This window comes from Zeugodacus cucurbitae, chromosome 3 (genome assembly GCF_028554725.1).
Source record: "Zeugodacus cucurbitae isolate PBARC_wt_2022May chromosome 3, idZeuCucr1.2, whole genome shotgun sequence".
Lineage (NCBI taxonomy): Eukaryota > Metazoa > Arthropoda > Insecta > Diptera > Tephritidae > Zeugodacus > Zeugodacus cucurbitae.
In genome coordinates this window covers 76,939,712-76,952,192 of record NC_071668.1, presented here as the reverse complement: position 1 = coordinate 76,952,192, position 12,481 = coordinate 76,939,712, and the positions used below count along the sequence as shown (strand labels likewise).

The following is a 12,481-nucleotide window of genomic DNA, read 5'->3' as shown; positions in this document are numbered from 1 at the left end:
AATTTTATTGGTTTGTGAGTTATACACAAATAACCGATTTGCCCAAAAAAATTACACCCGAATATGCCCATTCCTAGTGCGATCTTTTATTCCAAATTTTACTTTTATAACTTCATTTACGGCTTAGTTATAACACTTTATGGGTTTTTGGTTTTCGCGATTTTGTGGGCGTGGTAATGATCCGATATCGCAAACCTCTCACGGCCAAGGAATATGTGTGCCAAGTTTCGTCAACATATCTTAATTTTTACTAAAGTTACAACTTGCACAGACGGACAGACGGACAGACATCAGGATTTCAAATCTACTCGTCACCCTGATCTCTTTGGTATATATGACTCTATATCTATCTGTCAGGTCTCTGTCAGAACATGATTCTTGGTTAATGAATAGTTAAGAAAATGAAAAGTTCTTGATTTTGCTCAACGACAAATACTAAATATGTGTATTAATAGCCAGAAAACAATTTTTGCAATTTAAAATAGTTAACAATTACTTCATTATACCAGTTTATCATGCACTAAATCTTTTTTTTAATATTTTTAACAATTATTACTATCATAAATGATAATTTTCATGTTAGAATTTTCATTAACTTTTATATTTTGCAACCTCAATATTAATTTCTATTTTTTATATCATAATAACATTTATATACTTTTTGTGGATTAATTCCATTTATTTTCTATATAAGCTGCGCTAGTAGTGTATTTTAGCGATTTGTGGCGCCTGCCAGTCGGTGATAAGCGGCAGTTTTCTGTTCAATTTGGTATTATTGTATAGACTCTCGTAGCTTTGTGGTTGTATTAGCTGGCTTTTCATATTGAATTGTTGCATTTGCTTCAAATTATTATTTTTTACTTGTAACTGTTGCATGGGTCCAACGCCTGGCCGTTGCTCATTTTGCTGCATTTTACTTTTATTGCTGCGATATTTTTGCAGCACAAAGGTGGGCAGATCGACGAGCAGAAAGTAAGCCAGCTCCATGGTGCTAATGAGCGAGCAGCCGAGAAAGAGCCCAGCAATGCCACCGAAGGCGACTGAAAGCAACAATGAAATATTGCTATTTAATATAAGGTGAGAGCAAATAGAGGGCCAACAACTTACCCATCAAGTCCACCCAACCGAAGATTAAACTCGTGCGATAAACCATCATTGTCTCGAAACGGAAATGTATATCCAAATCAACATATGAGTGATTGCCGCGCGTTTCCGGCGATAGGAATGATGGACGCGCATCCGCCATATAGTTGAGCGAGTAGCAATTGCGGAAACACTCACAAACCATGCCCTCATGATAGTTGCGCACGTACAACTCTTCCTCTTCGCGATGAGAGTATACAAAGCGATCTGCAATAGAGTGGAGTAAGAGAGAAAGAGAGAGGGAGGGTGAGAATGAGTAAGTGCACTTGTTAACAATTGTACAGTTAATGTTGCATGTTACCGTTATTCTTCGCCAAACACAACAGGTCCTTCGCCTGACAGCTGGGGTAGGGTCCTGAAAGCAGCGCAAGTAAAGTATGCGTTTAAGTAGGGAAATCACACGAAAGCGTGTGTGAATATGTATGCGCTGTGAGGGTGCTGTGCGTGTTTTATTGATGATAAATTGGCGTAGGGATGAGTGGCGCTCTTGATGGCTTGTACGTGCTTACCAGGTGGAAATAGCAAATCCAATGTGCAATTACAAAATTTCACCAAGTACTGTTGATGGCACTCCGATTGGCAATTTTCAATCATATAAACGTAACCATGAAGTGTGCGAAAATCCTTTGCGTTCCCTTCGTCCTTTTATTTTGAGGTTAGCAGATTGAATGAAAGAAAATCAAATTTAAGAACGAAAGCTTTAGTATCACTTAAATTTAATATATGTCTTTTGAAGCCACTCGGTGGATACAGAAATGGGAGTCACTCTTATTTTGTTTCTCTAATTTTTTTCTAGAGAGAAAGAGAACGGTATGGAAGTAAAATATAACGTACTTTTGCCAGACAACGAAAAGAAAAGATACGACATAATCTGTACCCCAATAAAAACTGGCTTCATGATCTTCTGGGAAGCTTGAACTAGATTTTCCAGCTTTTTTCGGGTTTTGAGATGTCTTCTCAACAGAAGATAATGTTAAATAGTTTGACATGTCTTAACTTTGATAAAAAATCACGACCAAGTATAACCTTATGTCACATGTTCACGAAGAGAATCAAAGCTACGGACCGTAAGTGAGTCACATGGCGAGACCTATTTCTTTTCATATTCCACATAACCTATGCTCTATCAGCAGATTCTACAATATGTTTATATTGTAGAATAAAAAATCAATTGAGGGTCCAAAAATGACCACGCCTAGAGGAATGACACATTAAAGTTGAAAGGCGATTCTGTACTTGTTCTGAAACTCATCTCTCCTACAATAGTAATCCTAATAAAGTTGATCTCAGAACAGCGGTCGCCTGAACCATAAAACCAGAAAGCTGGTATCGCTTTTTAATCGGACACATACACGATATTTTCTTTGATACGAGTGGCTAATTCTTTTTAGCACCAAACACATTTCTTGTCAAACAATTCCACAAGACACCTGCTAGTAGTTGCTTACATCGAAAATGCACTCTCTTAATTTAGAGCCTAATCCACGCGTGTTATTGTCATAGAAATACACGACGGGCTCCACTTCGATCATTGTGTGCGTGTTTTCCGGTACGTTCATGGGATCCTTGTGCCACACACTTGGCTCGGCGATCATAACCTATAAATATTTCATTAAGTAATACTGTCTTCAATGAAACAAATCCATTTCTCCGCTTACATTTACACCTTTCTCGTTGATGCTTCTCGGATAATGTTTCTCTGGATTGACATTTACTCGTACGATGAGTCCACTACCCGGACCAGCGGCGCCGGTATGCCAAGGCCACAGTGTGTCTACCTTTTGCCGCTGACGCCCCTCATCTGTTTCCAATGTGTTGAAAGACCAACAAAGACCATTTTTGCTGCGTCGCAAGGAGAAGATATCACAACAGTTCATGGGAAAATGATTCCATACACAGCGGCTCAAGAACTCCTCGCAACGCCAAGTCATGAAGACCATAACTTCAGTAAAGTTGACATAATTCAGCGCATCGACGGAGATGTTTTGAAAGTTCATAAAGCTCTGAAAACCCGCAAATTTTACGCTATCAAAACTGGCCATGAGCAGCTCGAAGAGTTCTTCATTTTCCGGCGTCACATCGGGTTTGAGATAACGCTGCTTGGCCTCATCCAGCCGCTGCCAATTCAGCTGGTTCACATTGCAAATGGACACCACCGGAAAGCGTATGTGATAGACGGGCCAACGCGTGCTGTCCACCACAGTCTCCAGGCGGCCTTCAGTGAAGCGCTCGGAGAGTAAATGACTGACGTAAATGGCACCGAGTAGTGCCAGCATGACGGTTAGGAACCAGACGCAGCTGTGTTATGAGAAATTGGAAGAAACGTTTGTAAATGAATTGTGATCTGTGGGTTGGTGGATTATTTTGATGGACGAATAGTTGAGATTGTTCATTAAAAACAGTAAGGCAGGCACTCACCGCTCGTACTTCCCGGCGCGCCTGTTGAACAACCGATTGACGCCGTGTATTGTCGTGCTCTGACCGAAGCGGAAGGCCAGCTCCCAGGCGGAGGCGCTGAACTCGCCAGCCGTGCGCCGTATGGTCTTCCACGAAGGCAGCTGTAGGATCATGCGCGGCTTCTCCGGCACCGGCGAGTGCTGCGGTGAGTAGGACAGCTGCAGCGCGTTCGCTTGTGGCGCCTGAAAGCGTGCTGGATAAACCATTTTCTCGTCGTTGAATGGCGGTCCGATGCCGACTGAAAGTAAATCAGAATTAGTGCTCGCCAAACTGGCTAGAAAACGCTTCGAATGTTTGTTTGTTTTATTTGTTACTGGTACCGGGGCGTTATGTTTGCCCAGTCAATGGTTTATTGACTTTTGTCCACAAACTATTTACATGTCTCGTACTCTCCCAAAAGACCGCCGTGGCTTACTTGATTGTGCGGTTGTAAGTCTATGCAGTCCAATGTGCGTAGCAATTAATGTCAGTGCGCTGTGTATTATACATAGGTGTGTGTGCGCTTGTAAATATTTACTGTTGTTGAAGTGGTTTTATTTGTTCCATAAATATGATTATTTACAAAGATTTGCAAAAAATTTTCCACATGCAATGCGTACGCTCGGCCACTGAGCGCATTCAATGGGGTCATGGCCCCCTAAGCCGCGTGTGGTGTTGGCAGTGCAACGCCTGCCACAAGGTGCATAAGCGGTTCTCTGATTTATGCTTTCGTTTGTGATTTTCGTGCGCTATTTTGAGTTCAGCTCCGTCATCACGCGCATAAAATTCCGATTGTAAACAAAAATATTTACATAGAAAATTCGAGAGTGTCAGTGTGTGAGAGATTAGTAGCCTAATCGCTTGTTTACCAAGTACATAAATGGACTGTGTTGCATGAATATGCGATTTCGAAAATGATAAAGGACAATTATGAAGTAAATAAATAAATGTGGTTAAGTAAATACTTGGATATTTATATAAATAATTGTGGGTCCTGTGTTCTGGTTACAGTTAATAACGGTCTTTCTGTCGAGTTTCGTGGAATTTGAAGTGCTTCGCTAGTGTTAAATAAAAAAGTGTAAGAAGAGACTTTAAATGAATTGTGTAAATGTTAATTTTTTTCTAATAAGAGAAGAATTAGAGAAGTTTCAATTTTGTTAATACGCGAACACTAAGATCGATGGTTTGTCTCAAATATTTAACAGACAATGCAAAAGAATAGCTCCTTGCCTTGACTGCCTTAAATGAAATGCGTTTGTGGTCTTTTATTTCATCCAAATCCATATCGTGTTCGAAGAAACTTTATTTCAATTATATAATATACATTAAAAAGTTATCCTTATAGTAAGAATTTTTTGGGCTACTTTCTGCTTTCATGTCGACCAAAATTAACGAAGACACTATAGATATCATCATCATTTCCTGCATCTCGCACAGTGGCACAGTGCCTTCCTAACCATATAAGGTCTGGTAAAAAAATAAATAGTTAGAATGATCCGACTTAGAACAAAATGCAGCATTTTGATCGATAACTTGTTGACATTTTGAAGGTAGTTTCACAATGACACTTCCATAGAAAGTCTCATTTCTACCAATTGAAAAGTAAAGTCCTCTCTCGACGAACAAAAATCAAACTCTACAAGTCCCTCATTATTCCTGTCCTGCTTTATAATGTAGAAGCTTGGACGATGTCAACATCAGATGACACAAGGAGTTTTCGAGAGGAAAATTATGCGCAAGATTTATGGTCCTCAGAACATTGGCAACGGCGAATACCGCAGACGATGGAACGATGAGCTGTACGAGTTATACGACGACATTGACATAGTTCAGCGAATTAAAAGACAGCGGCTACGCTGGCTAGGTCATGTCGTCCGAATGGACGAAAACACTCCAGCTCTGAAAGTGTTCGATGCAGTACCCGCCGGAAGAAGCCGAGGAAGAGGAAGCATCCACTCCGTTGGAGGGACCAGGTGGAGAGCCACCTGGTTACACCTTGGATCTTCAACTGGCCCCGAACTGCGAAGGAAATAGAGAAGTGGCGCGCTATCATTGATTCGGCTATAACCGGCTAAATGGTTTCAACGCCCATCACATACATACAATGGAATATTTTATCCTGTTTCATCTAAACGATTTTATGTATAATAATAATTATCTTCTAATCAATCTAAATTATTTTATCGATATTTTCCTATTGCATATATTCAACGCGAGGTACAGATTGCCAAAGACAAATATTGAAATAAATAAGGAATTTCGCCAGAAATTTTTTTTCGGTCCATATTGGTGGTCCATATATATTTGGTCCATAAAATAAGGTGGTTGTTTTGATGGTGCCAGCACTTTTGTGAGCCGGAAATAGAATATAATTTGAGTCTCTTCTTGAAGTGATGAATTTTGGTCAATAACTTGACTTCATATAATAAAGTGAGGTTGCCTTATATTTAATATTTGTTAAGAGTATTCATTACAAGTTCATCTGAGGTTAAAAAATCCTTAATGCCTAACATTTCCATCTGAGATTAGTCCTGTATGATATTTCAATCAAACTTTTAGTAAAAGGTCGTATACTGCTATTGTACAACACGTGTTCTGAATCCACGAGCCCCACAAAGAGACTCTGCTATCGTCAAGTGTACCATGTTGTCAGCTACTGCAAAGTTCTATAATTTAAAAAATTGATTAACTTAAAAATCAATTTTACTATTAGATAATAGCACAGCGAGCAACATCATCATTTTCTTGGCATCTAAAATGAAACTATCATCAAAACCAATATGAAAATGAAAGATAATTATATTGTGAAGGTCAAACCAATGACTGACTACGCGCTTTTTAGCAAAACGGAAAAGGACGATTATGCCAAATACAAAAATTGTCAAGACATTTGTCTAGAGGAGTTGGAAGCTTATGGTAAAGAGACGAGCGTGCACGGCTTGAAGCGCATGCTTACAAATGGCACTGGACGAGTGGAGCGGTGAGTATTCTGCGTTCTCATATATTAAAACTACTAAAATAAGCTAATTTTGCTCTCTTCCCCACTCTCAGCGCACTTTGGGCACTCTGCGTCGTGTCTGCATTTTGTCTGCTAATTTATTTCAGTAAACATTTGGCGCATCGCTTCACACATAGCGAATTCAAGACCACTATATACTCCACTAATTACCCCATTTACAAGGTGCCCTTCCCGGAGGTGACTATCTGCAACAAGAATCGCTTGAATTGGGCGCGCTTGGATCAGGTAAAGCAGAAATTCCTGTGGCCAGCGCATCATAACACCTCGTACGAGCAGCTCTTCGTCGAGATTGTCGGCATGTATGACACATTCACGTTCGGGCGTTTCGATCTTTTCGGCAATCTAATGGGTAAGCCCATAGTGGAACTCAATTACATCAATTTCACCGAGGTGGCGCGTCGCATGACCTGGCGTTGTGAGGAGCTGCTAACGGATTGTGTGTGGCGTGGACACCCAATGAACTGCTGCGACATCTTCATAAGACGACGCTCGAATTTAGGCATTTGCATGGCGTTCAATTCTGTGGAATCATCGGGCGGCTTGCTAAAACTGCAAATGGACTCGAAGTGGCCGTGGCGTGTTAGTGGTAGCGGTCCGAAGAACGGTCTGCAGGTGCGCACTTTGCTGAATATGGACAAACATTCGCCGTATTCGAACAGTTCGAAAGGTATCACGGTTAGTTATAACACGAAGTTGTATTCTCAAGTGAGATTTTAAAATTTTTGTATACAATTCACAGCTGATGACCGTACAGCCAAAAGTGTGGAGCTTTACACCTATCGATATACCCAACGATGTGTTTGCGCGTGTATATCTCGACGCGTTTATGAGTTTCTATGACCCAGACACTAGGCGTGTGTCATCGAAGAAGCGACAATGTGTATTTAAGGTAAGCAGCAACATGCAAACTCACTCCAGAACTCTCAATATAGATACTAACTCGTATCTTTTCCAGGACGAACAGGATAGTCCCGACTTCAAAACACTCACTGGCCATGTTTATATGTATGAGAATTGCCAAGCCGAATGCCAACAAGAGTATCTCATGAATTTCTGTAACTGTACTGTGGATATTTTTTTCCCAATCGGACCCTATCCGATATGCAGAGTGGTGGACTTACCATGTTTGGCGCGTCACAATCGTGAGTTTTGGGCGGTTAAACGGCGTGAATATAAATAATAATTATTTATTGCCAGATCTAATGCAATACTTCGAGGAGTCAGTTAAGGAGACCTATACCACCAACAATCCGGGACTGGTGTGCAAATGTTTTTTCAACTGTCGCTCGTGGCGCTATGAGTTGAAGGTGCGTACGCGACCGCTGCAACCAAAAGAGCGTTGGAAAACAAATGACACGCTGTTGTTGGATATAAATTTTCAACGGGATTTCATTAATGTCTATAAAACGGATTTGATCTACACTTGGGTCGATCTGCTGTGTGAGTTGTTGTATTTAAAATTAAAAAAAAAATGCTTCTAAATCAAATTTTCAATTTCAGTTAATTTTGGCAACATTACTGCTCTTTTTCTTGGCTGTTCGCTAGTGAGTCTTGTGGAATTGATTTATTTCTTTTTCGTAAAAGTGCCGCAGCGTCGCTTATTCAATCAAATGAATAATGGCAATTTGGACGAAAAGTTACTATATGCCCGACCCGCTTTGCGCTCCTACAGAGAACGCAGTGAAAATAATTTAAATTTATACAAAAATGGCTTTAAGAAAATCAGTTACTAAATTTGAGTTGAATTTGAGTCACTTAATGTAATTGGATTTTGGAATGCTTTTGGAAAGCAGTTTGAGTCGATATTTGAGTTTAAATGGGGTGTAAATGATTTTGAGTATTTTTTTCTTTTTTTTTGAGTTGAAATTGAGTTTGAGTTGAGCTTCAGTTAAGGTTTAGTTCTCACAATTTTTTTATTTCATTATTTTTGGATTTTAGAAGGCATTTGGAAAACATTTTAAATCAGTATTTGAGTTTTGGATGGAGTTTTGATTATTTCTAGCTTGAACTTAAGTTTTTGAGTGAAATTTTGAATTTAACTGTATGAGTGAGTAATATTTAAATTTGAAATGGAGTGATTTTTAGATTTTATTTAATGTTTTGAGATTCAATGTCAATTCGAAAATCAATTTTATTTGAATGAAGCTCAAAATTCACCGAGTCGCGTTACTTATTTGTGTTCAAAATTTACTCCAATTGTTTGTGAGTTAGTTTAAATTTGAGTGCGAGGTTTAGTTGGAATTAAAGTTTGAGTTTGAGATTCAATATGTCTTGAAACCAATGAAAGTCAATGAGTTTGTACTTAAGTCTTTTGACGCTTCTTATAATTTATAACTGTTTATTTAATTTGGAGTGTAAAATTTTACATTTTTCTTTTTCAACACTTCTAGAGAAATCTGTATTTTTATTTCGATTTCTAAAAAATCTTTATTTTCACTTCATTAATTACATAATTATTAACGTTGTTGTAATTTTAATTACGTAATTAATTTATTTCGATTACATTTTAATTACAAAATTTTTGCGCTCACTAACCCATAATGTGCCGCGTAAGAGTCCTAATTACTTGCGTGTCACTTATTCACTGTTAAGTGAAACTCGCTTGCAAGCGTTAATGTAATGTGTGGCGGCTACTATGTAAAATTTACTGTGTTACACGTGTACTCGTATGTAATTATAAATATACTTTATATGAATGCAATATAATATATAAGTATGTGTACTGTATAGAATGGCGTGTACCGTTATTCATTTAGATTTGTGCAAAAAAGGCTGCTAATAAATGTGAAATGTTATCAGAAAATTTTAAACTCAATCAAATGTCAATTAAACGTGCATAAATGCAAAGTACTCATACAAGAGACCGCCGCAACAAGCGATAACAAAGCGGAAATTCAAATATAACTGTACTGGTAACTGTGAGTAGGCACGCCCAATATATTAGCACAAGGTCACGCAGTTGTCTGTCGAAACTATAAAAATCATGCAAAACGGCATTTTTCGCTGACAGTCAATTGCCTACGAGAGTCATTTCCGCACACGAAACGCCACGGTCAAGTACTCATACACCTTATAGAAAGTGCTCTGTATTGAATGTAGTTAAGCAGAGGTTTTTTGTCATTGATTAGCATTAAAATAAGTGAAATACCGACGATTTTTGCTAAAAATGCTGTCGCCAATAGTTTTTAATACTCGCCGCGTCCGCAGAACTTTGTCGAATTCGAAAAGTTTATCTGATGGAAAGCGTGTGAGTGTGGAAGGACCAAATCTCGGTGAGAAAGACTGCAAGGTGTTGGTGAATTTAGTGCAAGAATTCGGACAGGAGACCACATTCCATGGCATGAACGTAATGCTGGCGCCAGGTGTGGGAAAATTCGAACGGTAAGTAAGGAATAACCGTAAAGAATAAAAAAATATTCTTTCGTTAGGGCTGTAGAGATTGGTACCACAAATTTCCAAAGATCTTAGGTGGAACCAGAGTCTCATGTCACAATTGGATGCGTCCTTTAAGGTATGGACGCAGAGCTGAATTGCTCTCGGTTCCACCATGAGCTTAGTCTTATGACATATTTAAATTGGCAAACTAATTATGTCTGACATAAGAGTCTATTAGCTTTTCTCTTTCGAAATAATTGGAAGTGACAAATGATATTATACAGTTAAATCGATTATTCAATACTCATATATAGATACATATACTTATGCACACATTCCTCTTTCAGCGCCCTCAGCACGATTGCTTTCGTTGTCGCCTTTATACTGCTCGTCTGTGTTTGTCTCTTTCTCGCTTCACGCTTTTCGAAAGGACAATTCAAGACAGTCGTCGAGAATACACACTTTCCATTGTATAAAGTGAAATACCCCGAGGTAACGATTTGCAATAAGAATCGGTTGAATTGGTCGCGTCTGCTAGAGGCGAAGAATAAATTTCTGTTACCGGCGCATCGCAATAACTCTAAAGAAGAGCTCTTCACCGAAATAATTGGACTGTACGACACATTCATCTTCGGCAAATTCGATCGTTTCGCACAGTTAGAGCAGTATCCGTTACATGAACTGAATTATATCAATTTTACTGCTGTGGCGCGCTTCATGGCCTGGCGTTGCTGGGAGATTCTCTCCCACTGCAAGTGGCGCAGTCACGTTTACCGCTGCTGTGACATCTTCATGGAGCGCCGCTCGCAGTTGGGTTTCTGTTTGGCCTTCAATTCGGTGGAGAGGCCGAAGACGCACAACAACAACACAACTTGGCCTTGGCGCACGGATAGAGGTGGCACGTATGCCGGACTCACCGTTAAGGTTGTGTTGAATAAGCAACAACATTTCACTGGTGGTATGGAAGGCATAACGGTAAGTAATGAATAAGTGCATCCATCTTTCGTTGTTTTGACCAACATTTTGCAGGTTATGATTGTGGAACCGAACGTCTGGTACTATATACCAATGGATATTCCTGGGCAGACGCGCACGCGCCTAACCATGGATGGTTTCCTTAATAAATACGAAGACGAGACGAGGCGCGTGCCTTCTAGCGAACGTGGTTGCGTATTTAAGGTTTGTGGTTGTAGCTAAAAATAGTTTAATTCGTAAGGCATATCCTCCTCTAACATTCATACAGGATGAACAGAACAGCGATGACTTCAAAACACTTTATGGCCATCGATATCGTTTCGAAAATTGCCATGCTCAGTGCCAGCAGGAGTATCTCATAAAGTATTGTAACTGCACTTTGGATATATTTTTTCCACCGAGCCCAGATCCGCACTGCAGACTCGTGGATTTGCCGTGCTTGGCAAAATATAACAGTAAAACGAACATATACATATACTATTATTTAGTGAAGAGCTAGCATTAAGGCATTTTTTTCGCAGACTATCTAGTCAATTTCGAAATACCTGGTCAGGAGAAGTACATGTCCAGCAAATATCCGGGCATTGTTTGTAGCTGCTATGTGAGCTGCGATTCGCTGCGCTATTATGTTGCCATCAAATCGAGAGACCTTACCGAAGCTGAGACTGTGGAGAACCGTTCGATAGTTGACCTCGATGTGTATTTTGAGCGCGATTTCATTACGAAATATAAGACGATTTTGGTCTTCACTTGGATCGATTTGATTGGTATGATTTTCTAAGATTTGGTTCTGTAGTGCAGGCATATTCTTCATCTAACTTCTCTCTTTGCAGTTTCATTTGGTGGCACTACCGGCTTGTTTTTGGGCTGCTCTCTTATCAGTATTGTGGAGCTGGTCTACTTCTTCTTCATCGTCGCACCGCGACGCATTAGAGAGGAGCACGAGCGTCCGCAACAACTGAAGCGTAGACCGTCTAGAGTCGAGCAGAGCAAAATTAAGTTGAGAGCATATCGCGGTGTGTACAGAGCACAGGGGCAGTTTTAGAACCATTAAATTTGGTCTAAAATTTAGTTATTTATGTAAATTGTCTATGCTTCGTTCCTATAAATCAGTTTATGTTTTCTAAAACTTTAATCTGATTCTTATCCTAAATAAAAGTGTATAGAATAAAGAGAGAGAAAGGGAGATTATATAAATTTGTTAAATAAATGTGATTATGGGCTGTTCTGGAGTCTTTAATTTATTACATCTCATATCTCTTTTTATAAAGAGCCGTTTTTTTATTATATGTGAGACCAAAGTAAATATAAAGCATACTGTTATTTATCATTTATGGACTTATTGTATTCCAAATTGTTACTTTTGAAGATACGTGGCTCTATGACTCTTAACAAGGATGGGTCTCGGCTAGGAACAAGTTTATTATTTTATTATTACACCGGAAGAATTCGATGCAGTACCCGCTGGAGGAAGCCGCTGAAGAGGAAGACCTCCACTCATTTGGAAAGACCAAGTGGAAAGTGACCTAACAG

The 12,481-nt window shown here is 39.4% G+C and overlaps 3 protein-coding genes across 3 annotated transcripts; 2 read left to right on the top strand and 1 right to left on the bottom strand.

Annotated features, from left to right (window-relative positions):
• Positions 1 to 615: 615 nt before the first annotated feature.
• Positions 616 to 9,169, bottom strand: LOC105211499 (pickpocket protein 19-like). The gene is made up of 8 exons (XM_011182950.3): positions 9,134 to 9,169; positions 3,562 to 3,838; positions 2,802 to 3,441; positions 2,592 to 2,741; positions 1,653 to 1,785; positions 1,445 to 1,498; positions 1,108 to 1,350; positions 616 to 1,040 (listed from the first exon to the last, which is right to left on the bottom strand). The coding sequence occupies exons 1-8, from the start codon at positions 9,135 to 9,137 to the stop codon at positions 700 to 702; spliced, it is 1,842 nt and encodes a 613-aa protein (XP_011181252.3). The 5' UTR covers positions 9,138 to 9,169; the 3' UTR covers positions 616 to 699.
• On the top strand, positions 6,298 to 8,748 carry LOC114803897 (pickpocket protein 19-like). The gene is made up of 6 exons (XM_029039688.2): positions 6,298 to 6,559; positions 6,631 to 7,273; positions 7,338 to 7,487; positions 7,554 to 7,740; positions 7,796 to 8,038; positions 8,099 to 8,748. Exons 1-6 carry the CDS (start codon positions 6,360 to 6,362, stop codon positions 8,329 to 8,331), a joined length of 1,656 nt encoding a protein of 551 aa, XP_028895521.2. The 5' UTR covers positions 6,298 to 6,359; the 3' UTR covers positions 8,332 to 8,748.
• On the top strand, positions 8,839 to 12,164 carry LOC105211498 (pickpocket protein 19-like). Its single transcript, XM_029039743.2, has 6 exons — positions 8,839 to 9,979; positions 10,321 to 10,948; positions 11,003 to 11,152; positions 11,217 to 11,403; positions 11,470 to 11,715; positions 11,782 to 12,164. The coding sequence occupies exons 1-6, from the start codon at positions 9,765 to 9,767 to the stop codon at positions 11,991 to 11,993; spliced, it is 1,638 nt and encodes a 545-aa protein (XP_028895576.2). The 5' UTR covers positions 8,839 to 9,764; the 3' UTR covers positions 11,994 to 12,164.
• The last annotated feature ends 317 nt before the right edge of the window (positions 12,165 to 12,481 follow it).